This window comes from Sardina pilchardus, chromosome 20 (assembly GCF_963854185.1).
Source record: "Sardina pilchardus chromosome 20, fSarPil1.1, whole genome shotgun sequence".
NCBI classification, from domain to species: domain Eukaryota; kingdom Metazoa; phylum Chordata; class Actinopteri; order Clupeiformes; family Clupeidae; genus Sardina; species Sardina pilchardus.
This window is the reverse complement of record NC_085013.1, coordinates 16,686,181-16,711,836: the sequence shown is the minus strand read 5'-3', so window position 1 is coordinate 16,711,836 and position 25,656 is coordinate 16,686,181. Positions and strand designations below refer to the sequence as shown.

At 41.3% G+C, this 25,656-nt stretch overlaps 4 protein-coding genes across 8 annotated transcripts in view; 3 read left to right on the top strand and 1 right to left on the bottom strand.

Moving 5' to 3' along the window:
• The window catches only part of dync1h1 (dynein, cytoplasmic 1, heavy chain 1), a 40,803-nt gene extending 38,750 nt beyond the window's left edge, over window positions 1-2,053 (top strand). For all 3 annotated transcript variants that reach the window (XM_062522857.1, XM_062522856.1, XM_062522855.1), the window contains exons 75-77: window positions 70-238; window positions 573-697; window positions 1,540-2,053. In XM_062522857.1, coding sequence (XP_062378841.1) covers window positions 70-238; window positions 573-697; window positions 1,540-1,668 — 423 coding nt within the window. In that variant the 3' untranslated portion in view covers window positions 1,669-2,053. The remainder of the gene's footprint in view (window positions 1-69; window positions 239-572; window positions 698-1,539) is intronic.
• A 1,479-nt stretch (window positions 2,054-3,532) lies between these two features.
• Window positions 3,533-5,793, bottom strand: LOC134067820 (uncharacterized). 2 transcript variants are annotated; one of them, XM_062523270.1, is made up of 6 exons: window positions 5,653-5,793; window positions 5,401-5,468; window positions 5,190-5,261; window positions 4,926-5,009; window positions 4,087-4,629; window positions 3,533-3,982 (listed from the first exon to the last, which is right to left on the bottom strand). In XM_062523270.1, the coding sequence occupies exons 1-6, from the start codon at window positions 5,690-5,692 to the stop codon at window positions 3,980-3,982; spliced, it is 810 nt and encodes a 269-aa protein (XP_062379254.1). In that variant the 5' UTR covers window positions 5,693-5,793; the 3' UTR covers window positions 3,533-3,979. The 2 variants fall into 2 exon arrangements, with proteins under 2 accessions (XP_062379254.1, XP_062379253.1); XM_062523269.1 differs by having other exon boundaries at window positions 3,535-3,982; window positions 5,190-5,264.
• A 347-nt stretch (window positions 5,794-6,140) lies between these two features.
• Window positions 6,141-9,153, top strand: ccdc28a (coiled-coil domain containing 28A). Of its 2 annotated transcripts, none has more exons than XM_062523561.1 (6): window positions 6,141-6,288; window positions 6,822-6,982; window positions 7,171-7,334; window positions 7,654-7,808; window positions 7,918-7,940; window positions 8,091-9,153. In XM_062523561.1, exons 2-6 carry the CDS (start codon window positions 6,831-6,833, stop codon window positions 8,143-8,145), a joined length of 549 nt encoding a protein of 182 aa, XP_062379545.1. In that variant the 5' UTR covers window positions 6,141-6,288; window positions 6,822-6,830; the 3' UTR covers window positions 8,146-9,153. The 2 variants fall into 2 exon arrangements, with proteins under 2 accessions (XP_062379545.1, XP_062379546.1); XM_062523562.1 differs by having other exon boundaries at window positions 6,142-6,288; window positions 6,804-6,982.
• Window positions 9,154-11,333: 2,180 nt separating this feature from the next.
• On the top strand, window positions 11,334-24,397 carry LOC134068030 (epithelial cell-transforming sequence 2 oncogene-like). The gene is made up of 20 exons (XM_062523531.1): window positions 11,334-11,417; window positions 11,497-11,609; window positions 11,743-11,905; window positions 12,073-12,325; window positions 12,661-12,785; window positions 13,871-13,997; window positions 14,295-14,504; window positions 14,798-14,926; window positions 15,153-15,245; window positions 18,377-18,553; window positions 19,162-19,265; window positions 19,603-19,737; window positions 19,876-20,081; window positions 20,160-20,307; window positions 20,523-20,596; window positions 21,195-21,351; window positions 21,639-21,704; window positions 22,530-22,618; window positions 22,914-23,086; window positions 23,597-24,397. Exons 1-20 carry the CDS (start codon window positions 11,334-11,336, stop codon window positions 23,725-23,727), a joined length of 2,757 nt encoding a protein of 918 aa, XP_062379515.1. The 3' UTR covers window positions 23,728-24,397.
• The last annotated feature ends 1,259 nt before the right edge of the window (window positions 24,398-25,656 follow it).

The window sequence follows — 25,656 nt, the reverse complement described above, 5'->3', positions numbered from 1 at the left end:
AAAGAGGGATCAGCTTGATAGACTTTGCTCTCACTGATTTTTATTTGATCTTCTCTCCCCCTTCCGCAGAACATTCATGTGTGTCTGGGCAGCTTGTTTGTGCCGGAAGCCTACATCACGGCCACCCGTCAGTACGTGGCCCAGGCCAACAGCTGGTCTCTGGAGGAGCTGTGTCTGGAGGTGAATGTAACGTCCCTCCAGGGGGCACAGCTGGACGCCTGCAGCTTTGGCATCAAAGGTGAGGCTGAGGGGGCCAGAGAAGTCCCAGTGCAACAAGGGGAGTGGGGTGATAGAGTTCAACATGTAAAAAGGAAGTTGCTGCGTTTTGCTGTGAGGCTGATTTCTTGAGATAACAGGGGCGCTGTGTGTAGAAATTGCATCATTGCTTTGTGCAGAGCATGATGTCTAGCATGATGGTCTTATGTAATTTCAGTGCCCTTGAAAACGATCAGTAGGAATGTCAGTTATGACTTGCATCAAAACTGTGTTTTACATTTCTACATAGTCCTGTATGGCCTTTTTGTCATGCAGCCATCATTTGGTATATACATTAACCTCTGGCTTCCCCACAGGTCTAAAACTGCAAGGTGCCACCTGTGGCAACAACAAGCTGTCCCTCTCCACGTCCATCTCCACAGAGCTGCCCCTCACACAGCTGCGCTGGCTCAAGCAGTCCAATGCTGAGAAGAGGAACATGGTGAGCGCGCGCACACACACACACTAAACTGAACACTCATGCACACGCTTTCTTCAAGGACATTAACACAGATATGCAATGAGATACAGGTGGTGCTGGAAGTTGCAGTGGTGTGTGTTAATATTTCCACTTGTAGTTGCAAGGTCTTAGAACTGTTAGAACACTGCTCTGTTAAGAGAGCTTTTGTGACTTTGACCAAAACTCTGCCATACAGTCTTGACAAAGGAGAGACGGGGGAGTACTTGATTTATTTGAGGATCTCTATTGTCTGTTAATGTGCTTTTTTGACATCTAGTTGGCTAACTTTGGTTACATCTGGTTTCAATGAATGGTGTTCCAGGCCTTGTTATGGAAATACTGGTGATGTTACAAACTGTCTCCCTTCTTTCTGGTCCCCTTTTAGTGGACTGAGTTCAAGATTATATCTTGACTTTTTAACACTTGATTGCAACCAGTGCCAAAATTAGTCATTTCTATAGTTTTGATTACAACTTTGCTACTGTCAAGTAGTTTCAGTTCACTTTTTGGGTGTGGAGATGGTAGAGTGATTAAAGATCATTTCAGATCACTCAAACTCACTCACATCCTCTCACTCCGTCATGCACACACATTTTCATACACATTTAGCTGACACCTCTATCCTAAGGAACTCACAACTGACAACTAATTTTCAAGCTACATTGCAAAAGGAAACACAAATACAGGAACTTGACAAACTTTATTATCAATGCATTTCTCCAGTGCCTCTTGGTAGAGATCACCTGCCATTCATGTCACAAGTGTTGCCAATAATAGTATTTTACTCACATTCTCATCCCACAATCCTAAATTTCTTATTGCAGGTAACTCTGCCCGTGTACCTCAACTTCACTCGCGCCGACCTAATCTTCACCGTCGACTTCGACATCGCCACCAAGGAGGATCCTCACAACTTCTACGAGCGTGGGGTTGCCATTCTCTGCACAGAGTAGAGAGCACTTCTCACCAAGAAAAGTGGTTAATCATTCTTAGTAACTAGCATGTCTGTATTACAAGTAGTTTGCTAGCATAAACATGATTAAAACATACACTTGCATTTGTTAAACATGATTCAAACGTACACTTGCATTTATTAAACACTGCTTTTATTAGAGTAGTTATCTAAAGTGTCAGCACAATTAAATTTCAGTTTTTGGAATGAGATAAGAAAGGTTGTGGAAAGTGAGACTAAAGGTTTGGGGACGAAGGCAGGAGGTTTGAAAGTTAAGGAAGATTGGAGAAGGGAAATGGGAAGTTTTTAAAGAAGGATGTCTGTATGTATTTTAGAAAGGAACAATGTCTGTAGGTCTGTTTACATTAAAGGTGGTATTCATTAAATGTGGCTGTGGCGTATTTCTAAATGAAGTGTGTGTTCGCAATGCATGTAGTTGAACAATCCCCATATTGGTGCAAGAGCCCTCCTAAAGGTCATTCGTAAATGCAGCCACGGTCATTCGCACAATTACTTGCAATGCATTTAATACAGCGCTACATGTGTTGCTGAGAGAGGCATCTTGGCATTGTAACTTCATTGGCTGTCTGGACATAATGGAGCATTGGTGCTTTTGACAGCAAAAAAAAGCACACTAACCCAATCCACTTATCCCCCTGCCTCAATGCTTAAATCATTGTGTTAACTGACTGGGATTTAATAGGCAGATGTCAAGCATATTTTCAGTATCTTCAACAATAAGTGGAACTAACCTTCAGTTGTACACTCAACGCCACCATATAATTGCTGACATATAACAATTTCACAACATGTGCAAAAGGGAAGCACTGTATGACTGACCAGCCTGCTGGCATACAGCTGTGGTCATAACTGTTACCAGTGGCAGCTGGCTGCTGTTTGAGACCGCAAACTTACTTTCCCCACAACATGTTCTGGTTTTGTTTCTCCTTTCTTGTCTGTCCTTGTTGGTCTAAAACTTGGAAAACAATTACGGCAAATGTGATTCATACCATCTTTAATTTCCCAATGGGCATCAGAACCATGATTCAGAATACACAAAAAAAACATTTCTCATCTCTACCAGGGATTAGAAACGGCCCAAAGAACGAACACAAGCCGGAAATGAACAACATTTTTGGATGAGCGTAACTGAAAACCGAATTTCACTTGTTCTGGAGTGAAAAGGCTATTTTCAATTTCAGATAACTGGTTAATAATGGTATTAATTGTTCTGATTAACCTTTCTTAGAATATTATTCAAAAGTCCATAGGCTTGGAAAGTCCCCTGACCACACAATAGTTTTATTAATCAAGTGTTTCCCCTGTATAATAGGCTAGGCCTAATATGAGTTGATGAAAAGGATTTTCATATCCTCCACTCCCTAACTGCCTTTTCCAAGTATGTAGCATAAATTGCTGTAACATTGTGTGAAATAACAGGCTTCCATAGAAACTAAATATCCAGGCCTAGTGTCATGCAGTTGGTAGCACCACACATTGGTTAGGCTATTACAAGGGATAAACAAGGAAATTGTCTGTGCCTGAAGTAGGCCTATTGACATTTTTGAAGATGTAATATTATATAGGCTAAGTGCCTACTTTCAAATTTTGCCCCATGGCTGAATTCACTAACAATGTTTTTTTAACAGTTAGCCTTGATATCTTATATGCTTTGATTTACTGTAAGCTAGGCTGTTGGGCAAAATAAAATGGCATTCTTAAAGAAATTTTAACTTCTATAATGTTCTAACTGGTTACCATTTAGAGGAGTGGCCTTGGAACACTAGCCTGGAAAACCATGACTCCGCAGAGTCTGGCCTAGATCCATTCACAAACGTTTATTTCCTGGTTGGTGGACGCTTGTCTGACGTTTTAAATCATTTGAGTTCACTAACGTTTGGTAATGACATATGTTAACCACAGGGATGTAATCGCTCTCAAGATCGCCCTCTGTTCCCTGATTGGGCGGAGTAAACGAAAGCAGATCAGACAGAGTACTGAAGGGAAAATAAATTGAGCTGCACTGCGTAGACAGGCGTGGCCGGGCTATTGGAAAACTGGAACGGGAACAAAAAAGTTTAAGCTCAAAACTAACCATAATGAAAATCATTCTGTTTTCAATTCCTGATCTCTAGTGTTCTATAAGATCTCAATTTTATACATTAATTCCTACTAAATGTTTGTCATTTCATCAATATTATCAACAACTGAAATACATAAGTGTACCACCAAGTGCTTTATTTACAGTGTAAGCAGTCTACGTAACTCAAAATTTTTCAGTGGTTGATCTTGCAACTCCTTGGTCCTTCATTTCACTGTTGAGAGAACAGATGGCATACTTAAACAATTTCACTAACACATTTTCGTTTCTTTTCAAATAACTGCCTCTCCCAGTTACAGTACACCCAAATGTGCTTACCTCAGGACTGTTGCTCTCTCTGTCTATTTTAGTCACACATTGCCTTTTCCTGTGCCAATACCCCATTTCACCCTGGGCAGGAAACAGCTTCCTTTTGAAAAGTGAATCATGACCTGTAATATAGTCAGGTGGCGGTGTTGCTGCCTCTTGACTGTTTCCATTGGATGGACCATGCAAAGACTGCACACAATCACCTCCATCAGTCAACAGCGCAGGGCTAGGTGAGTCTGAAAGAGATTTGATGAACACGCCACTATCCTCTAACACCTTTGCCTCTGAATCGTTCACATCGCTAGATGGCCAGTTGCCCTTCTGGTTGGTGATATCAATCTCTGGGTCGCTTAACATGTGGATGTCTCCAAAATGGGAGCCTCCTGCACCATCAGCTGTGCCATTCCTCTTCACCTCCTTGGGGAGAGGGCCATGCATAGCTGTCCCTCTCCGAAACTTTACCCAAAACCGGCAACTGCCCTTCTTTGGCCGTCTGGAGTCATTTGTGGAGGTGCAAGAATCCTCTGAGCTTCCATCATACGGATCTATACACTGAAGGGGTGTATCAGCAATGTTACTTATAAGCACACATTTATCCTGATCTGTCTATCTACCCATTGTACTCTTATGGTAAGGACCACTTATGTTGTTTTATTCTATTCTTGTTTTATATGTTTGCTATCTATGGGATGGGATTGTTGATTGTTGACATTAGGCAAGTCTACAAATAAAGTAACCGACTGGAAAGCCAGATACCAGGCCACTGTAGGCCACTGTAGGAGGCCTCTGGTTCCAAAGTCAGGTGCTCTCTGTTTCACACACACTCAATCGTGTTCATCATAACTCACCACATTATGCCATCCAGTCTGTTTGTGTGTCATCGATGGCAGTTTCTGTGCAGATTTTCTTTCAGCTGCACCGCTGACGTTGCCCTGACATCAAAGAGATCCAGACAGGTGAAGACAGCATATTCTAATTGTTTTCCAATGTGTAGGCTATATTGTTATTTCTATGCCATTGGGTGAGAAAGAGATGGTGCAGTGCACCGGGGTTTTAATATCAGTGTCAGGTGTGGTTGCTGACTGCTGACATTGATTTACCCATAGCCCTACCTTGCTGCTGGTGTCTGACCACCTAGGGCTTGCGTCAGACTCTGAGTCAGAGCTTGAGTCCATTTTACACATCTCCTAATGAAAAAAACATGTTTTCAGGCACGTGACAGATAAGAGTTCATTAACATATTTTGATAACATGAGTTAGGCCTGACCATTGGGGTGGATATTTCACTAGGCTACTTTAAATGGCCATTCAGGGTAACCTCACCTTGTATTTAAATGTTAGTATATCCACTCTGTCTGGGCCTCTATGGACATGTTTGTCTTCTCGATTTGCTGTAAAGGGAAAGTATCAAAACACTGCTATCTGAAAGCAATTGTTAATCGCTTTTGCAGGTGAATGTGAAGCAGCAGCACGTGCTTGAGGCGCGAGAAATAGCCTATGCCTAAATCCTTTTAAACCGAGTAGGCTACAAAGTTTACGCACGTTTATGAAGCTATACTTTACTCAAGTGGTTACCTTTGCAAATATATTTTGACCGTCGCCTCCACATTGACATCTTAGTGATTGATGATAGCCTGACAAGCGCCGTGGTCCTCAATCAACATTGGCCTGCCTGCACCGCAGCTGGCCAAAACGTCAAGTAGCCTATCATTGTCCCTGTATTAAGCATAGTCCGAAATTACTGCCAATCGTGAAAAACTAAACAATGTTAAGTTGTTCCATTGATCTATGAATCATCCAAATTGAGACTAATTATTAAAGTAAATAAAAGCTATTTAGCATTTCATAATGGGCTTCTACACCAACTATGGGCCTAGGCTACCGTTATTATTCTTTGACATTTACAGTATCTACTCACACGGTTTTTCTTTAGTGTTTACTGTTTGACATCTAGGCTAACTAAACTAAACATGTTGCAGGCTTGCTCGAATAATGTGTTTAGGCCTACATCCAGTGAAGGGTTGTGTGCGATGACGTACCTTCTACAGCCGTACGTAGTGATGACAGCACGTAAAGACCAGGAAGTGGAATGTCAACTCGCGAGGATGCGGCAGTTGTAGTTACTTTTAAGTTATATATCAGCGATAAAATAGTCTGTTTTTATGCCAGGGCGTAGAGGAAACGTCCTACACGCAGTAACATTAACTCCAGGTTGGTTTACTTTTCATTGATATACTAAAGTCAGTGGTCTATGTGCAGTCAAGCCAAAGACAGGATTAGCTAACCAAACTAACTAATGCAACTCGTTTTTTTAGCCTGAGAGCTAGACCTGTTGGTAGTGGGGTTTTTATCCTTTCACTCGTGGCTATTTACTAAAATCAAGTTGTGTAAGTAAATATGTAGATACATTTTGGTTGTCACCGTTTGAAGGATTGTTTTCGCCAAGTGATTTGGTGACGCATGGAAAATCAGTCGTTGATTAGCACGGTAGCTAAAGTGAATTGGAGCCAAACAACTAGACAACTGTTTAATTGGATAGATGTCATGCAGAGTGCTTAATATACAATGTATAATGTTTGTGCATAAGTGCTTGGCGGGGAATCGTTTGCCGTTTTCTATTCAACAGTATCAATTCAAGTCGATTTTACTTGTCATTCCTAAAACTGTGACTGGTGTATGGCAGACAGTGTTTTGTTCCTGCTTGCTGTTCTGTTGACATTTTCAAGGCGTGTGTGTACTCGTAGGTTGGCACAATGGAGGAAAGGAAGATTAAACGTAAAAGCCCTAGGCCATCAACAAACTCCCAATCTGGCCCTCCTAGTACAGCCAGGAAAAATGCATCAAGTAAAAACCTTGGCTTCAGTGGCATGGGTACGCATTCTAGTCAGAAGAGCAAGTATAAAAGGTATGGACTTAACACGTGAGCATGTAAAATACTGTGTTTAGATTTTCACTCAACACTTTTCAAACACCATTTCCTGAAATAGCATAGTAGTATAGTGTAATGTAGTGATAGCCATATGTCTGAAATCATTTCAATAATATAGTTAAGCTGTCTTGAAGTGTTTGATCAGTGGATTCACTGTGCTTTAGGGGAATGAGAGACAAGCCAAGACCACAGAGCCAATCAGGAAAGAGCGGACAGACTGCCCCCACCCAACACACCTTCCTCACAGATGTCTCCGATGTCCAGGAGATGGAAAAGGGTCTTCTCAGTTTACTGAATGATTTTCACTCTGGTAAACTTCAGGCTTTTGGTAAGTCACAGGCAACACCTGGTGTAAAGTGAAATTATCTCTGTTCCTTGTTATTTCTTTCTATATGATGTCATCTAACATTTTGGGGGGTTATTTGAATCATTCTACGAAAGACAATAAGCACCCACCATGCACAAATCATTGGCATAGAATTTTTAACAAAAGATTTATTGAATGTAGAAACAATTCTTGGTCCACTTCATGCGATCAGTGGTAGAGTATTAGGATTTAGTAGGACGCCATTGTTATTTAGCCGATTTCATCCAAAGCATTACCCAACATCTTTTCACAGTAATTCTGACAACCTCTTTTGATTCAGGTAATGAGTGCTCCATTGATCAAATGGAACATGTCAGAGAGATGCAGGAGAAACTTGCCAGGCTGCACTTTGATCTGTACGGAGAGATGGATGAGAAGCCAGAAGACCAGCACAAGCAAGCCTGTGATGCCAACATGGATAAATTACTGATGAATGTGAGTAAAGCATGTAGGCAGTCACAAATCATTTGAGTCACTTGTTGGACACTTAATCTGTCTATGACATTGTAGTGGCTGAAGTTATTTCCCCTGTTTTCTTTTTCAGCTGGAAGAGCTCAGTTCATCAATGTATCCTTTAACCTCTGTTTGCTGACCAAAAGAGACAATCTAACATTTCACCATAGAATGTTTTATTGTTGTATGGTATTTGTGGAGGCTAAGCAGCACATTGTGAAAAATATAAAGTACTTAAAAATCCTTAACTGATTTTACCCGTAGATTAAAGCTCAACCTTGCAGATAGTCAAGATGTGCCCCGGACATCCAGCATGTAATGTTCCAGCACTGTGCATCCCTATCCAGGAGAGCTCCATTTGCTGTACATATCTCTTTACCTGCACCATCAAGCATCAAAATAGGGTGAAGCAGCAATGCATATCACATTATCACATGGATTCAGTATTATGTGAATGAGAGTGACTTCAGGGGCATGCTTTGCTTGCCCCGTGTGTGTGTGTCGTGTTAGATGACACACTAAGACAAATGCTCATTTGTCTTTGATCAAATGTGGACTGTCCAACGGATCACAATTTGGGAATGACTCCCAAAGGATCTTTGGTAATGTCATGCCTTTGGGTGTTAAGACTAGCAGTTTGAATCCAGTCAAACTTCTTTATGCATATCCATGCTTTTGTCACATCAAGCACTTTCCTAATTAGTCTGTATTACTTTATATTAACACTGTAATGTACTTGGTGTTGTGATCATGCCAGCATTCACCTCTTACAGTACCAATATACTGGTGAGCCCTTGTGTTTTTAAACCATATGTACACTCTTACAGTAAATGGTCTACCTATAAAGGGTTCCCCAGCTTGCCTTCAGAGAAGTATGAGTTCTGACACCTTAAGGGTTCTGTCTAGAACTCTTAAGTCTTAAAGAACTTGCCGGTGTAATTCTTAAATGTTCCTCCATTTGGACAAACTGAAAAAAAAAACTTTTCCCCACAAGAGCGTGCATTTGGGAAAATATCCACAATGGGTGAAAGGCATTAACATACCAGTGTAATGCACTGAGTAAAGGTATCAAAAGACAACATTTTACTATTTGCCTTACTGATACAATGTTATTAAATAGTTTAATGTTTTAATTACAGCTAAGGTGATTGTAATGTGTATTTTATTTTTCCTAATATTGTAAATTTCATATTTTGTTTACTATAATTTAAGGTGGATTTTAAGAGATATTATTGGCATGGGAACGGGATGATTTTTTCCCTCTGATTTGTTTGAATTTTATTTTTAGAGGTTTTTGAATGTCAATAAAAATCTAATTAAGAGAAAACGTATTTGTTTATTATGTGCACACTTCTCTCAAAAGACCCATCTGCATGCATGCCATGCTATACGCAATTGAACTGTAAGAAGAGAAGGCCTGCGTTATGGATAGATAGAGAAAATGTGATTATTTGAGAGCCTCCGTTATTGTATTTCTACTTCGTTGAGTCCGACCCGTCAGTAAAAGCCGACCATGGAGGCGCATTTGTTTGCACCAGTACCCTCCTTTGTTATCATGTTTCTAAGGAAACCTGGCTGGGTAATGTGGTACAACCATAGGTATGTGGAGAATGCTCGTGGGAAATACAGGAAAGTGATTCGCTCATTGTAGGCTTATGCTAAAGCATCGTCTGAAAACCTCAGAAATTGCTCTCTATTCAAATGTAGTCCCACTTAAATTTTACGACGACGCCAAACCTTTCGTTGCAAATTGTTACATTGCAATAATTTGCATTTGGCAATCACCAAAGTTTGCTCTGCGAAGCTACAGTAGTGTGTCGTCTGTTTGGCTGGCTAGATGGAATTGGAGTCGCTACATTCTAGCAGTCAGTAGCCGTTTACTGACTGCACAGATAGCCGGCGATGCACGGGCTTTTAGCCGGCTAGTCCCGATTGTACTCACTGATAGCCGGCTAATCGCCGAGGTGATTTACGCTGCCAATTGTCCTCCCCTGAGGGTACACATATTCCCGGGGCGACTGCAGTGAGCACCCGAGCCGCCTATGCGGCGGCTAGCTGAGACATGGGCGGAGCTGTCAACAACGAGAGTTGTGCACACACTGCTGAAAGACTTAAAATCAGCAAATAGCTGGCTGACTGTATGCTGAGCACAGCTGTCAGATCATCATCATACTGTTCACATTAACACTGGTCCTTGTGGTCCATCTAGCACACTGTTCTTTCAAATGTCAATTAAATCGCCAAACATCTCAGCATTTATTTATTAATTGCTAGCATATTGGGAAAACATAGCCTATCCTGCTTTATCTACAGCCAGGATAAATTAGCTAGACCTTGGCTAGCTTGCTCAAATAACCATTGACAACGTATTTCGTTAAAGCATGTAGGCTAGGCCTATATCATACCCACCCTAAGGTTTAAGAAACATAACAACGTTGTCCAATTTTAGTTTAATGCATTTTTCTGAATTGGAGAGGTCTCCTTATGAGGGTAGGCTCTGCATTTTAAATGGCTAATCGCTAGTCGCGATTAGCATCGTTGGTTTAAACGTTGCAGAGCTGTTTTGTTGTTATCACAAAAATACTGATTGTAACTGCTGTTAGGAAGACAGTTTGGAACCTGGCAGACGTGAGGCAGTGAAAGGTATAATGCACAGTCCAAGCGGAATGAGTGGAGAGTTGATATTGTGATGAGGCAAGAATTACTCTGTTAGGAAATGTTTATTACCAGATGAATATGAGGGATGACATTACATGGAAGTGGCCTGTTTAAGATCCCCGTGGCTATATCCCACAACATGGGTGGCATCCCGTAACATAAACCCCTTATCCCACAACACATCAGCTGACTATCTAGTACACCTATATAATGCGTAACTGTCAACTATCTTATGACAACAGGCTGCTTAACCATCTTAGCCGTAGGCTACATTTCCCCCTTGCATGAACGTAACACAAGCATATCCGAGCCGTGCTACAATATTGTGTCACATCGAGCTAGCAAGTCTAGCTAGCCACAAACAACAGTGCATACCAGACTGTATAGAACAGGTGCATACTGCATAGGCTACTAATGACACTTTTTTTACGGTCAGTGAATAGCACCGAGTGAAAATCAATGTTTGCTTTATATCTAGTGAAAGTGGTGATGTCGTTAGTTTGGCTAAGTAGAGTAAACTTAGTCAGAAGATCTAGAAATATCAAACGGAGGAGCAGAGAACTTGACAGAGAGCTGCACCGCTGTTTTGAGAATGACAGTAGTGTCACGAGACTTCCACGCCTATGTTGTTGTACGTCACTGTTCAACTTCACACCCAGTTCTTACATGTTTACGCCTACACCGAGGCGGCTTTGGAATATCGCGCCTCTTGTCCTCACTGACCTAGCCGGGGAATGGCCGGTTAAACCTAGCCGCGGATGAGGCGGCGTTCAGTCAGTTAACGGCTAGTGTTCACGTCCTTATTGCGTCAAAGAGTGGGATCTTAGGTCCAGAGACCAGCCCCCATTAATGGACGGATTACTGAATGAAAATGTCTCGGATGTCAGATTCAGTGCTTGGACACCAATCATTAATAAATCGTCAAATCAGCAGGTAAGCTAGAAACAGCCCTTTTAGTATATTTCATTTTCATGATTTCCAATAAGCTGTGAATGCTGTTATCTGTTTTCAGCTCTTTCAGGAGAGAACAACTCTAATATTTCATTGGTTTGACCTTTGGACTGACCAGCAGAGGAAACAGTTTATGGATGCTCTACTTTTGAGATGCTCCAATTCACAGCGGAAGTAAAGCCAATTAAAACTTAAACATCACACTGTTGTTTGTCAACTAATTGCAGAGTCAGAACAGACTATCCACCTGCTTAGAAGGTTAATTACATGAGTTGTGGATTGTGCCTATTCTTACTCATGTAAACAGGTTTGCTAGAGACTGGCTGATAGAAGTGGTGCCAATCAAGCACATGGATTTCACATCAGTGCTACCTCGTTGCCTCTCTCTCTACATCCTCTCCTTCCTCAACCCCATGGAGCTCTGCAAAGCTGCGCAAGTGTCCTGGCACTGGAAGTTTCTGGCAGAACAGGTGCATTAAAACCATAGTCTACTGTTAATGATAACCCACATATCCTCATGCATTCCCCTCGTGTTGTTAATAGTGTAATGAAAGCACTTTTATGTAGTACTGAAAGTATTCTTTATTATTATTTGTAATGAGTGTCCTGCTTTTCTCAAAATTCTTGATATCTGTAGGACTGCTTATGGTCGGACAGGTGTGTGCGACGAGGCTGGTTCCTGCCATACACCCCATCCAACAGGGAGTTTGGAGCTTGGAAAACTCACTACATCAGCTGTGCCTCAAGTTTAGACTACCTGACACCACGGGAGGCTGCAGAGGTGTATGGCACCCTGAACGAGACCGTTGACGACACCAAGGAGAAGAAGGAGAGACTGAGAGAGCACATGATACGAAAGGCCATCAGGGAAAAGGCTGCAGATTTGAAGAGTATGTACTACCGTATATTCAAGATAAGGTCCACCTGTGGGCCCAATATGCAGTGATTCTGGATGTGACTATTTGGTAACACTTTATTTGAAGGGGTCTATATAGGGTGACATGTAAACCGTCATCAGAATGACATGACGCGTCATGCACATTAATGACACATTATTGATGTTTATGACCGTAGTCATTTGTGTCATTCGGTTTTTGGACATCCCAAAAAAACACACATTTATTGTCGATGTATACTGTAAAACCTGTTTACGGGCCGTATCTATCCCCCAGGGCCGTATATTTGACACCCCTGACTTACAGTATAGGTTTGTGTTCTCCTATAGGAGGCTCAGTGAAATCCAGAAGAGCCTGGTTAAGTAACAGCTGGACAGCTGGATCACAGGCCAGTGTTCATGGCCACCAGAAACCATCAGGAATGGGGTCAACCTCATCTCTGGTCATTTTGGGGGTAAGGCAAGGATTAGACATTTAAGTTCTTGTGGACATGAATTTGATGACTATGATGATATGTAATGAAGAGTAAAATGTATGAGTTTATGAAAGTTTCATCAGTACAGTATATAAATGCAGCACTGCAAACAGGGATGTGCAGTATTTATGATACATTATCTGAAATTCATTACCAATACAAAATGGTATTTTGTCATTTGTATTTTATTGGGTTGTTTCAGAATACTTTATAGTTGTGTGTGTGTTAGTAGTTAAAAAAGATTGCCAAATATTTTTGGTAAAATCAATGCATTTAGTAATATGACGTAAAAGTGTAACGCAATGAATGCAGCCTTTCATTGGTGCAAGATGATTCACTCTCACATACACCAACCTCAAGTTTCATGAGAACTTGAATCATCCAGTCGGAAATGGCAGCAGTTATGTGGTTGCCCTGCAACATTACTCAAAAAGTTGGCTCATGTACTCATGTATCCCCTAAGGAAGTGATTCCCAAACTTTTACCCCGTGTACCAGGTTCTATGCCATGACTCGGCTCACGTACCCCCACCATCTGACAAATTGCATGCATCACCATTTACATGGTACCCAGTTAAAAACCAACAAAAGGTTCATGATACTTCCGGTTATACAGTGCAATATATCAAGCAATCTGGGCATGCATTGGCAATGTCAGAGACGTGTCTCCACATTGTACTATGACAAGTTTAGTTGTGAGTGCATCTCTGAGACAGTGTTTAGGCTATGAGATGCACAGCAGGCAGGTCCGCATAATTGAGAGAAAAGCTCTTGCTCTCTAACACTGTCCACTTAATCAACAGTCAGTGTACTGATGAAGGAAAAGATTAAATAGACTGAAATTGAAGGTGTGCAAAGTGATTTCATGAGTGTATTTAGTATTTTCAAAATACAAAAATACAGTATTTTATTTTGATATATGCTATGGCTTTGATATTTTGTAGTTTAATTTCATGTTGATATTAGGGACCTTGATGTTTTATTTTAAAATACATTTTGATGTATTTTTGCCAATCCCTGACTACAAGTGTGTAAGGATGTGGGTGTGTTTGCATTTATGTCTAGGAAAAGTGCCGGTCACAGTTGTTGCTGCGAGATAAAGAAGATGTGTTTTCTCTAAGCACAAGATCAGACATGGAGCAGACATCACTTACAACATCTATGAGGTCTCTTAATATACAGTATCTGCAGAGTGAGACATTGCTGGGAAATAATTCAAAGCTGATTTGGTGTCGTGTCCTATCAAAATATGATACAGTACATGGTCAGCAACACATCCTTTTTTCCACACAGGTCACATATAAAGCTGCCAAGTCTCAGAGCATGTCCAGGTCCATCTTTTGTTAACCTGCTCCTGATGTCATCTAGAGTACCTGCATATGAGGTGGGTAAGCCAAAAAGAATGCTAGCATTGCGAGTATTGTTCAGAAATTGTTCTTCCTCTTTTGTCTTTTCTTGCTCTTGCACACGTTTCTTGCTCAATTGCAAGTCCAAGAGCAGGTGAATTGCTCAACAGTACTTGTGTTGCAGCTGCTGCTGGCTGGCGCTCGTGTCTCCGTGGAGCCGCTCCTGTATGACCACAGCACTGCCACCCTGGAGCTGCTTCTGACTCAGGCTGAGAGGCTCACTCAGGGCCGGAGGGTGCAGAGCATAGGCCTCCTCACAGAGGGGGGCACTGACCACATTAATATCATACAAGGTGTGCTATTACATCATATAGTAATATACATTTACACACACAGTAATATACATTTACACACACACACACACACACACACACACACACACACACATCATCTTTAATGTTCTTACAATGTTGTACAAATGTTGTGGTCTGTTGTGGTCTGTCTCTGTCTGTCTGTTTGTTTCTCTTTCTTTGTACATGTGTAGTCATCCTTTGTATGGGCTCTGCACTGGACTTTGCTGTGTTGCTAGTGTCTGTGATCTTGGCAGAAATTAAGGAAGTTAAATGTCTGTCAAATGTATTTACAGGACTGACTGTTAGTGAGAGCACAGTCCTTAATCCCAAGGTGAGGGAATTCTGGGAAAAGATATCAGGTTGGATTATTCCCCAGACTGAGGGGGGAAGCCTGGATATATTCCTACCTCTGGCAGCCTCCAGTGAGTGAAAACAATTGTTGTGATGAATCCAATTTATCGAGAGAAGATTATTTTTTGACATTGGACTTACTGTAAGAACCTTGTAACCAGCCGTTGTATGGCTGTAGTATGTGGCTAAAATACTAGGCCTATACTAATCTTTGTGAATGTCAATGTGTTAAACCACGCGTATGTGGTGACTTTGATATAAGAACACTCTCTGGTCTATTCCTCCACCTACGGAAAGCCTCAGGAGCCAACCTGGTGAGGAAGCTGGCCTCTCTGACTGGGCTGGACATTAGGGTCCCCTCTGGCATCTGCACCGGCTCCTACCAACACAGTAAGCCCCCATTGGCTGTTAAGTCCTGGAACAGCAACAAATAACTTCTGCACTTCCAATAACTTCTGGCTGTCCAATACACATTAGAACATAGCATTGGTTTATTCAGCAGAGTAAAATATTTTTAGAAGTTTTTTATATGTGACCCTGCAAGGCAAAACCAATCGCTTTGCGCTTGATGCTATATTGAGCAAATACACAATAAACAAACGTACAAGCTGAAATGTTGAATTTCACGTTTTCGCTTAATTCGGCAGTATACAGTCTACAGTCTAAACTTTCATATTGTGAACAAATTTCACGGAAAAACATACGTTTTGTTGCGTTTTGTGTCTACTCTGGTGACTACAGTGCTCCGCTCCTATAGTCACAGTTGAGATCGCTACTCTGGGTGTGTGCGTATAAACCTTTTAGATTTTCAGTGAATCCCTCACTATATGAATCCCTCACTTTTGTGAATCCCTCAATATGTGAATCCCTCACTTTCTAAAAAGATCTGTGTGTGTATACTATCTATAGCTTGTTTCCCCTTTTCCACTTTGTGAGGCGACTGCTCTGCGAAAAAGGGGAGGTCATTTTCAGTGTTGTGTCTGTTGCAAAGGCCCCTTTTCAACGGGTTTAGGATGCACGAAAGGACTGATACAAGGGAGAGGCTCTCTCTCTTTATGAATCAAGATCCTTAATCAGGAGTTCAGGGTCAACAAGTAGATATTTTATAGGAGGCTCTCCCTATTACCTGCAATCGTGCTTGTAATTATGTGATTCTCTTCTTATAGGAGGACTTGGCCATTTACTGCATAAACTAATCTGTGACAATGATTTCTAAAAGTCTTCCTCCTGTTACAAAGGCTGTCGCCCGTCAATGGAGTGACAAAGGGGACCTATTCCTCGTGGTCAGAAAAATTCATATATAACTGTTCTAGTGACAGATTTCTGACATAGAAGACAACTAGTAAATCTAATTTGGGATTGGGAATTCAGATAATTATATTCTCCTCCTCGTGACGAGGGTGAATAGTTGGGGTTAAAGGGGTCCTATGTTCCTAATTGTAGGTTGTGTAACACGGCTGGGGGAAACAGTTTCTCTTATCCCACCGGAAACATGCAACAAACTTAATCTAATTCTATTGACAGGGCCAAGTGATTCAATATGGGCTTTTTCTAGGACAAATCTGTATAGCATTCATGGCATATAACAGATCTAATTGATAATTTGTACTCCGTTTTTACATACATTAGTTACTAAAAACAGATTTCCGTATCTTTGCTTGTGTGATGTGCATTTGGACCTTTTAAAGGCCCCCGAACTTTATTCTTTACAGAACCACGCCCGCTAAATAAAGTCCGGTTGGTTTTGTGACTGCATCAGTACATAGGACTTCCCTTCCTAAATACACGGCTGAGTTCGCTACTCCAGTGTATGTCAGTATATTGTGCAGTAAGTTTTTGCCCATTAACAGTGTCTTAGAAAGTAAGCCCTCAAACGGACAATCTTACCAGCTTCCCACCTGGTCTCCTCTAGGCGTGCGCCTCTTGCAAGAAGTTCAATATTCTTGTTGACACAGGGGAGGCAAAGAAAACTCAAAAGGACTCTGCTGCCTTTTAACAGAATCCCTAACCAAGGGTTAGGGTTCTGACTTTATTTTTTTTTAAGTATATTTTTTGGGGCTTTTTTTGCCTTTATTTGTATAGGACAGTGAAGGGTGAGACAGGAAGTAAGTGGAGAGAGAGATGGGGTGGGACTGGGAAATGGTCGCAGGCCGGACTCGAACCTGGGTCCCTGTGGGCACTCGGACCCATATGTGGTATGAGCGCTGTAGCCTGCTGCGCAACAGCGCTCCCCATGGGTTCTGACTTTATTTAATAAAAAAAATCTTCTTGCTCTCAGTAGGTGAAGTTCCGAAGGGGTGATGGAGAGCTCTGCGTGTGTAGAGCCCCGGTAACGGGACGTTTTTGTATATCCCCTGCTGAACCTTTTATCACAGTCAGCTGTTTGTCTATCTCTTGTTTATTTTTCTGGTGGCTTCCCACAACTTTTCACACTTAAAATTCAGACACAGCACACGGATGTTGCCTACGTGGCTCTACGCAGAAACTATTACACTTAAAACTCTAACACAGCATTACTCTATAAGCTTGACTAAACACTTTAAAGGCTAAACAATCTTTCTTTAAAGGATTAAGAAAAAACACACTCAAGTTAAACAAAACCACACTTAAAGAGGAACTATGCAGGATTGGCGATTTCATCTCTGGTTTCGGTTTCGTTTTTCGTTTTCGCTCGTTTTATGCTTGCATTTTCTCTGCAGAGCTTCCCCGACAGCTTTAGCGTGTATATTTATACATGTATAGGCTATATTTAAATATATAAATTGCAAGCGTGGTTCTTCGTCTCAGACTTCCAGATGTAAACAAGGAGCGATCGTCTCCTGCAGAAAGTTGCATAGGGTCTCTTTAAGCTTTACGTAAAATCACTCTTCTAGTCTAAGTAAATATTCTTTTCACACCAGTTATCTATCATTGCTGCACATTTTTATTTGGTTTAGAGCCAGCTGGAATCAAGCAGTTATATTAAGACTTCTATCTAGTGAACTATCTCAAGTAATCTTTTGACTTTTCCACGGTTCACATTTTCTGCCACTTTTTCTGCCACTACAGTTTTGACTCTTAAACCTGGTGAAGATTCAACACATTAGCAGTCATTCCTGTTGTCCACATCGCTTAAAAAGGTGATTTCTCCTCTTCGGGCATGTTGTGACGGGAGAACCATGTCAACTTTGAATGTGGTTATCTGCAATACCCTCGATATATATCATTGGAAAGCTTAGTTTATGGCCGTTCGTGTGAGCACTTAATATTCTCAATAACTTAATTTAGTCAATTTTACCAAGCGACTGGTTTCGCCTTGCAGGGTCACATATATTCAGTTCAGAGTATCTGAACTAAACAGTGTATTTAGTAGTTTAACTCAGAGTATCCTGTATCAGGTGTAGATCAGACTAGTATTTTTTTTCTATGGGGGTTAAATTGTTGGATTAAAGAATCTGAAAGATTGTAGTGTATGCTCAGTGTATAGACCATCCTCTGTGAGTGAGAAATGGATTTACCCACGTCCTTCTCACTCTCTCCAGTCCTCAGTGAGTGGTGTGGGGCAGGCCAGTTCCCTCCGCTGACGTACTTCAGTGAGGGGCCCCTGCTGAGCTGGTGCTGGCAGGCCGAGTGGCTGGAGGAGGCCCTTGGGGGCCTCAGGGAGCACATGGGGCCACAGCTCCCCAGGCTGAGTAGAGAGACACAGGGCCGCATGCTGGGTGAGTCTCTCTCTGGGTGAAGATCAGGGATACATTGATGAATTCCAACAAGGCGTTTTTTTTCTTTAGGAATAAAATTGATGCACTTATCTTAAATTGGGCATATTCAAAGACTTTTGAAGGATTATGTGTTAAATGGACTTGGAACACAATGAGGGTAACAACAAGTAGGACAGCACTATTTTACCATTAGTACCAGTAGAAGGCTGCCTGGCCTTAAAAGTCTGTGTGGTGATTAAAAAGTGTATTTGAAGTGCTGTCCTATTCATAATTGTATTAATGTTCAGTTCATTGAAGATTAATTTGTCAAGTTATTTAAGTGTTGTCATGTCCTGAAGTGATGTATACCAACTGTTACTGCTTGAGAAATTCCTTATATAATGTGACCATCCAATCTTTTGGTATGGATGACTTTAGTAGTCTGTTATCAAAGATATTGCAATGTATATCACTGATACGGTAATGTTTAATCAGCCCTTGTTTGCTTATTCCATGTTTGCTTCGTTTTCAGCATCTGGTTATGTAGACGTGGGTTAATGGGTTTGAAAATATCTGGTTCAGTAGTAACTTTTAAGATAAATCCTATGACTCTCGTGTTATCTCTTTAGGTCAGTTTCTGTGTGACAGAGTGAACCTACCAGACACCCTTGTCAAGTCTGAGGTCACAACAGTGTTGACTGAAGCCCTGATGGCACTGTGTGTAGAAAGACCTGTGAGATTATTTGAAACTATATTCTTTTACTATTATTTTACATTTTAAACTATTATTGTTAAGTAGTCTGCCAAATACCATCACCTAAAATTACTGTACACTGTACATGTGTTCTCACCCATTACAAATCAGTAGACTATAGCTTTATTTACATTTACTGACAACTACTTTATTATAAAGTATTTAACATGGCTAAAGCACTTAAGATAGCACTTACTGTACAGTCATATACTGTATATTGATGTTTTATTAATGATGTTTGGGCTGTTGATGTGAAACCTCAGCCATGGTTATGTGAGTGGTTGTCGATGAGCTTCCTGAATGTGTGGTGGTGCAGGAGAGGCCTGTGGAGTTTCTGGGTAGGTTCTTGATGAGAGGATCCGAGGGCACTGCTGGCATGGAGCCTGACACGGCGGGCCAGACCAAGAGCACAAATAAAGGAGTCCTCAGTCCACTCTTTGAGCTGCCACAGGTCCGTGCTCATGTCCTACGCTGTGTGGAATATTTCTTTCTCCTTCTCCTCCTTCTGCTTCATCTTCTCCTTCTCCATGGTCTCTTCTCTGCATGCCTGTCCTGTCCTCACCTCTCCCCATCCATGTCCCCCCCACAGGACATTGTCAGTGAGGCGAACAGGCGCTGGGCGGTGGCCAGAGAGCTGAAGCGGAGTGAGAGCCGATACATCCAGCACCTCCAGAGTGTGGGAAGAGAGTACTACACCCCTCTCAGGGCGGCCCTGGACTCCAACCGGGCCCTCCTCAGCTCTGCCAACATGCTCATGGTCTTCACTCCTGTCCTCGATATACTGGAGGTCAACAGGTAAGGGTTTGGTCTTTGACTAGTTATGTCCAGAAAGTAGAAAAAAAACTAAACATTTTTTAACTGTCTTTCGTGAAGTGTCTTTCTGAGGGACCTGACTGAGCGTCTAGAGGAATGGAATCCACAGCAGTGTGTTGGTGACATATTCAAAAAATTCTGCACCAAGCTGTGGGTCTATACCAATTTCTTCAATAATTATCCGACTATCCTCAAAACCATAGACAAGGTACATGTGCTGGCATATGTTGGCGAACCAAAAATGTGCTTTTTTTGTAACAATACAGTCTGTAGTAAGTGAGGGATGATATGTATAATGAGTGATGAATATGCCATTCTCTATCACTCTCTCTATCATGTTGATGTAATCATATTGCCAGGCAAACAGTGTACAAAACATGAAACAAAATGACTGAACATGTTCATGTTGTTGTCTTCTTACAGTGCAAAGAAATGCTACCTGCATTTCGATCCTTTTTGAAAAGACACGATAGAACACCGAATACATTTATGCTAAGGTACGAACTGCGGTGAAAGTAGTTTTACATTTTTACTGGTAAAAGGGACATTTTCTACAACCATCACTCTTGCAGTTCAATGGCACGTTATGTTAAGTTAACATAAAAAGGCATTTATAATTCACTATAAGCCATGAAGAATCCCATTTGCAGCTATGTTGGTGCATTTGAAAACTAATGTTTAGTTTGCTGAAGCAATAAACCTGCCCTTTTTGAACCTCAGCACTTGATGATTTGATCACGGTCTTTAAAAAGCAAGATCAAAGAGACTTTCCTCATGCTTTACAAAACAGCAATCAGCCCCTAATCAAACTACAATCTCAAGTGTCCAGTGCACAGCTGTGCTGGAAACTGAGAAACAGATGCTTCAGCTTACTATTCCCAATTTCTACCCACAAAACACCATTTATGTCTTGCCAGGCGCAGAATTTTAAGAAGAAACTCATATCTGTGACCATGGGTGGAAGATGGTGGAAAAGTTATATTGACCTTATTAGCGCTATATGTGATGTTACTGGAAGCATTTGTGTAGCTTAAAGTAATGCACTGTATGTTTAATCTCTCTCCTTTTTGTTTCCCAATGCTCCTCGCCATGAAGTCTCCAGGAGCTGTTGCTAACCCCCTCTGCCCGTATTGAGGAGTATGTGTCTCTACTGCAGGCCCTGTCTGTGCACACCCCTCCTGAAAACAAAGACCACGGCCACCTAACGTCTGCCCTGAGCACATTGTCCAGCTACAGGTCCTTCTTATGCAAGGTGCAGCACCTCCACAACCATTTTTGCCGTAATTCTTAAATGGCATGATAAGAAGACAGTGGTTATATTTTTTTTAAATGTTAGTCATTTTTACAGCTGTTTGTACATTCTGCGTGTTTGCATAATCTAGATGCTGACGGTCTGCCAATGTCATTTTCTATTCAATAGAAAATGCTTCACATATAACAAGTTATTACAGTGTGAGGAATTGATTCAGTTTTCTCATTTCTGTCTTCCTCTTCCTCATCTAAAACATTTCCTTCACGTTCCCCATGACCTGGTTTCAGCTGAAGAGGAGTGTTGACAGTGACGTGAGAATGCAGGAGACCCAGCGGATGATTCAGAGCTGCCCAGTAAAGTCAAACACCTACATTATTCATGACAGCCGCCAGGTTTGACAGAGCTTAACAGGAAGAGATCCAGGCAAAGATGTGTAATATGAGTCATGCTCAGGGTTGCAGATAGGCCACGCACACAAAGGCTTCTATCGTGACGGTCTAAAACGCTTTGTCACCTGCTCAAAAATTATATATATTATATTTTATATAATATATTTAGATTACATTTTTGGGCGTGGCCAGCCCAAATGCATGTTGATTCCATCTGGCGCATTGTTGAAGAAGGTGGTACTAATACTTTTAATTAACCAGAGGTGTGTTTTTGGCGTAACATCCTTTTAAACCAATCAGAGTGACATCTGTCATTCCCTCTAACAACAAGCAGTGCGACTTCAAACAGCGTATCAGTATTTTGATGGTCACTGGTACTAAAACCTAGCACAGTATATAACCACACATCTATACTCGTGTATCATTTTAACTCATGGGCAAAATCAAACTTTGTCACCATAATCAATGACAAAATAGTTATACACAGTTACTTTCACTATTGACTGACAACAGGTTGCCATCGAAATCATAGCCTGAAAAAAGCAACATTTACCCCAATAATGTTCGAATGACTGAATAAAAAAAATAAGGCCCAAAGTGTCAAGGGAAGTTAGAGAGATATTTCTGAGGTAGGTAGTGATTATATGAGCCTGTTATTTCCACCACAAGGTGTTATATTGTTACAGTTCAGAGCCAGCTCAGGGGTAGGTTGGCCACAGCATTCCATTAAACATAACACGGAATACAGTTCTGTAGTTCCTAATATGGTTTCAAAACTTGTCATTTCAGAATTTGAAAGAGGGGGATAGATATTTAATCACAACACAAGATGTGGCATTATTGAAGTGCTCAAATGAGGACATCATTGCTTCCCTCAGGTAAGACAAGAAGCCAGAAACTAAATGTAATATCTGTCATATATTGGATCATCAAATGAATGTGAATGAGAAGAAGAGGTTAAACCAACTGCATGAGTAACATAAATACCAGAGATCTACAGATCAGCACAACAATCATTTTGATATGTGTTCCATTACATGAGGCACACATACTGGCCAATTACATCTTCATTGTAATAGGATAGGAAATCATATGACTTCATCAAAGAATCATAGACAACTTGTTTGTTGGTAGTTATTCCCTTTCTCTGTTCTCTGTGGTGCTTCTTGTCAGGATGTACGAGCAGGTCAGAGATTTGGGACTGTTCCTTTTTAATGACGCTTTGGTGCTAAGTGAGAGGCATGTCTCCTACCAGCCATACAGCCATGCTCTCAGGACATCCCATACCTTTTTGGCCTCTGTGGCGCTCCATAGTCTTGTCCTCAGAGACATAGCAGACACCAAATGTAAGTGTACTATATGACTTTCTCAATATCCCTTCGAAGTGTACTGCATTTCTAAGCTGACTCAAATCTTGATCCTCCATAATAACTGAAAGGTAGTCAGTACAGATGAACCCAGTAGAGAAAAGACAGACGAGAAGTCATGGTTAAGAACTTTGAACCCCTATCTTTTCCCTGACTTTTTTGATAACTCTTTGACATCCAAGCTAATGGCCATACTGTAGTGGCTCATCTGAATCTTAATGTACTGTGTTAACATCCGATCAATTCTGACTCTTCATTGTAATTGCAGGTACAGTAGATCAGGTTAGCAAATGGATCCAGATTAGCTGTCTCTGTGCTTGGTACAGTACAGGCAAAAGGACATGTTCATTTTCATCTGTTCTTCTGCAGACTTCAAAGAGAACTGCAATTGTGTGTTGCAATCTTTATTGTATGTGGTGCAACCGAGTATGTTTCTTTACAATCAGTCTGCTGATATACATTGACTCAGTTCTGATGTTCCTTTCATAGATGTTCACAACGCTTTTGTGCTGGAGGGCCCAAAGCGTCAGTGGATCTGTGCAACGGAGAAAGAGGACAACAAGCTCACGTGGCTGTCTGCCTTGAAGAGGGCCATCAGCGCTGCCCTAAAGGAGCGCTAAGAGCCGGACAGTGCAGTTGCTGTGGACAGCTTGTCTGAGATGTTCACTGTGTGGATGGCTACAGATGAAGCTCTTGCCTTGAATTAATCTCAATCAGGCCAACACGCGGGGCAGACAGTTAATGAAATGGATGGCATCATTGTGTTTATTGACCCCTTCAAGGCTTACCTCAGGAGAAAAATGTGTACGCATATGCATATCGGGGTCAGAAAGCTTTTCATCCCATTGAATTGTGTGTGTGTGTGTGTGTGTGTGTGTGTGTGTGTGTGTGTGTGTGTGTGTGTGTGTGTGTGTGTGTGTGTGTGTGTGTGTGTGTGTGTGTGTGTGTGTGTGTGTGTGTGTGTGTGTGTGTGTGTGTGTGTGTGTGAATTGACTGAAACATCAAGGAATAATCAATAATCAATATGTATGTTGTGGTTATTCTGTTGTGTATGGTCAGGGTATGAACACTAATATTACCCTTGATGTTTTGTTGGTTTCTATGTGTATAGAGAGGTGTTTGCACACGTACAGTATAGCCCACACTTTTTAGAATACTTTTAGACTACAACATGGTTTTTAGAGAGGTCTAACCAGGGACTGGGGTTGCAAATTAGCCAACTGGCTAGAAACCTTCTATGTACAGTAACACATCTACAGACATTGTTATATGGCATTGATTGTGATAGCTATGTTTGTAATAATGTGCGCTGCATTGTCCCTGACAAATAAAATAATAAATAAAAATCAAGCAGACAATTGCCATTAGCTAAGACTAATTTATTAAGGTACAGTTTGTGGTCCTGGGTTGACAATGACAGTTAATTCCTTGACAGCTCAACATGATGGTCTATTTGTCTGACTCCACGCTCACCCAAATATGTGTAGGCTCTGGTTGAACATTGAATGGGTCTATTCTGTCATGTTCATTCTTGAGGATTCTGTCATAGTATATTAGACTTTCTTGTCAAGGTTTTCAGGCACAGCATCAAAGTTTTAGCAATGTAGTATGTGAAACTGTGTGGCTGCATGTGTGGAGAGTTTGGTGGTGAAGGAAAGCTTTGCCCTTATCTGACAACATCACAGGAGGAAAGATGTAAATTCCAGTTGAATAAGTGAGAATTTGGGTGTGGGTGTTGAGTTGAGGATGTGCAGCTTTTGACAACTTCAACTTCAAGTGCTTGGCTAGAGTGGGATTTTGTGAAGTCATAGTGCGCGCACACAGCAAAAAAAAAACCTAACCCTATTTTAAAAATGTCTGTCCCTGGACTCTTTTGCTATGTTTAATTCATGGTCTCTCTCTCTCTCTCAATTCAATTCAATTCAATTCAATGAAGCTTTATTGGCATGAACGTTTCAATAACATTATTGCCAAAGCTCAGTTACATGTACACATAGAATAGATGTATGGACAGACAATTACATATACATTGTACAACATGCAATACAGTATACATAAATGTATACTGTAAAATCTCTCTCTCTCTCTCTCTCTCCAGAATCTATCTATTTATCTATCTATCTATCTATATACATATAAATGGAAAAGTCTCAATATACAATTAATTCATTGATTGCACTTGAAAAGACCTGTATTTTCCCCCTGGGGTTGTTGTGGCCCTGGTCACAGTTATTAGTATTTGATTTGCAATATGATTAAAATGTGCTTTTCTAAACCTACCACCAATGTTGGACATTACTCATTATTACTATCATCTACCTTGTCCCCGAAACCTCCACCAATGGTTTGGTGCAGAAGAGACTTGCCCCCTTTGCAATACCATCAACGCAAGCCTCCAGCATATCCTATCAGGCTGCAAGACTGCATTGTCCCAAGGCCGTTACAGGTGGCGACACGACCTGGTGCTGAGGAAGCTGGCAGAGGTGGCAGAGTCTTGCAGACAGGAGGCTAACAGCAGACCTTCCACTCCAGTGAGTCTGCCCATCATT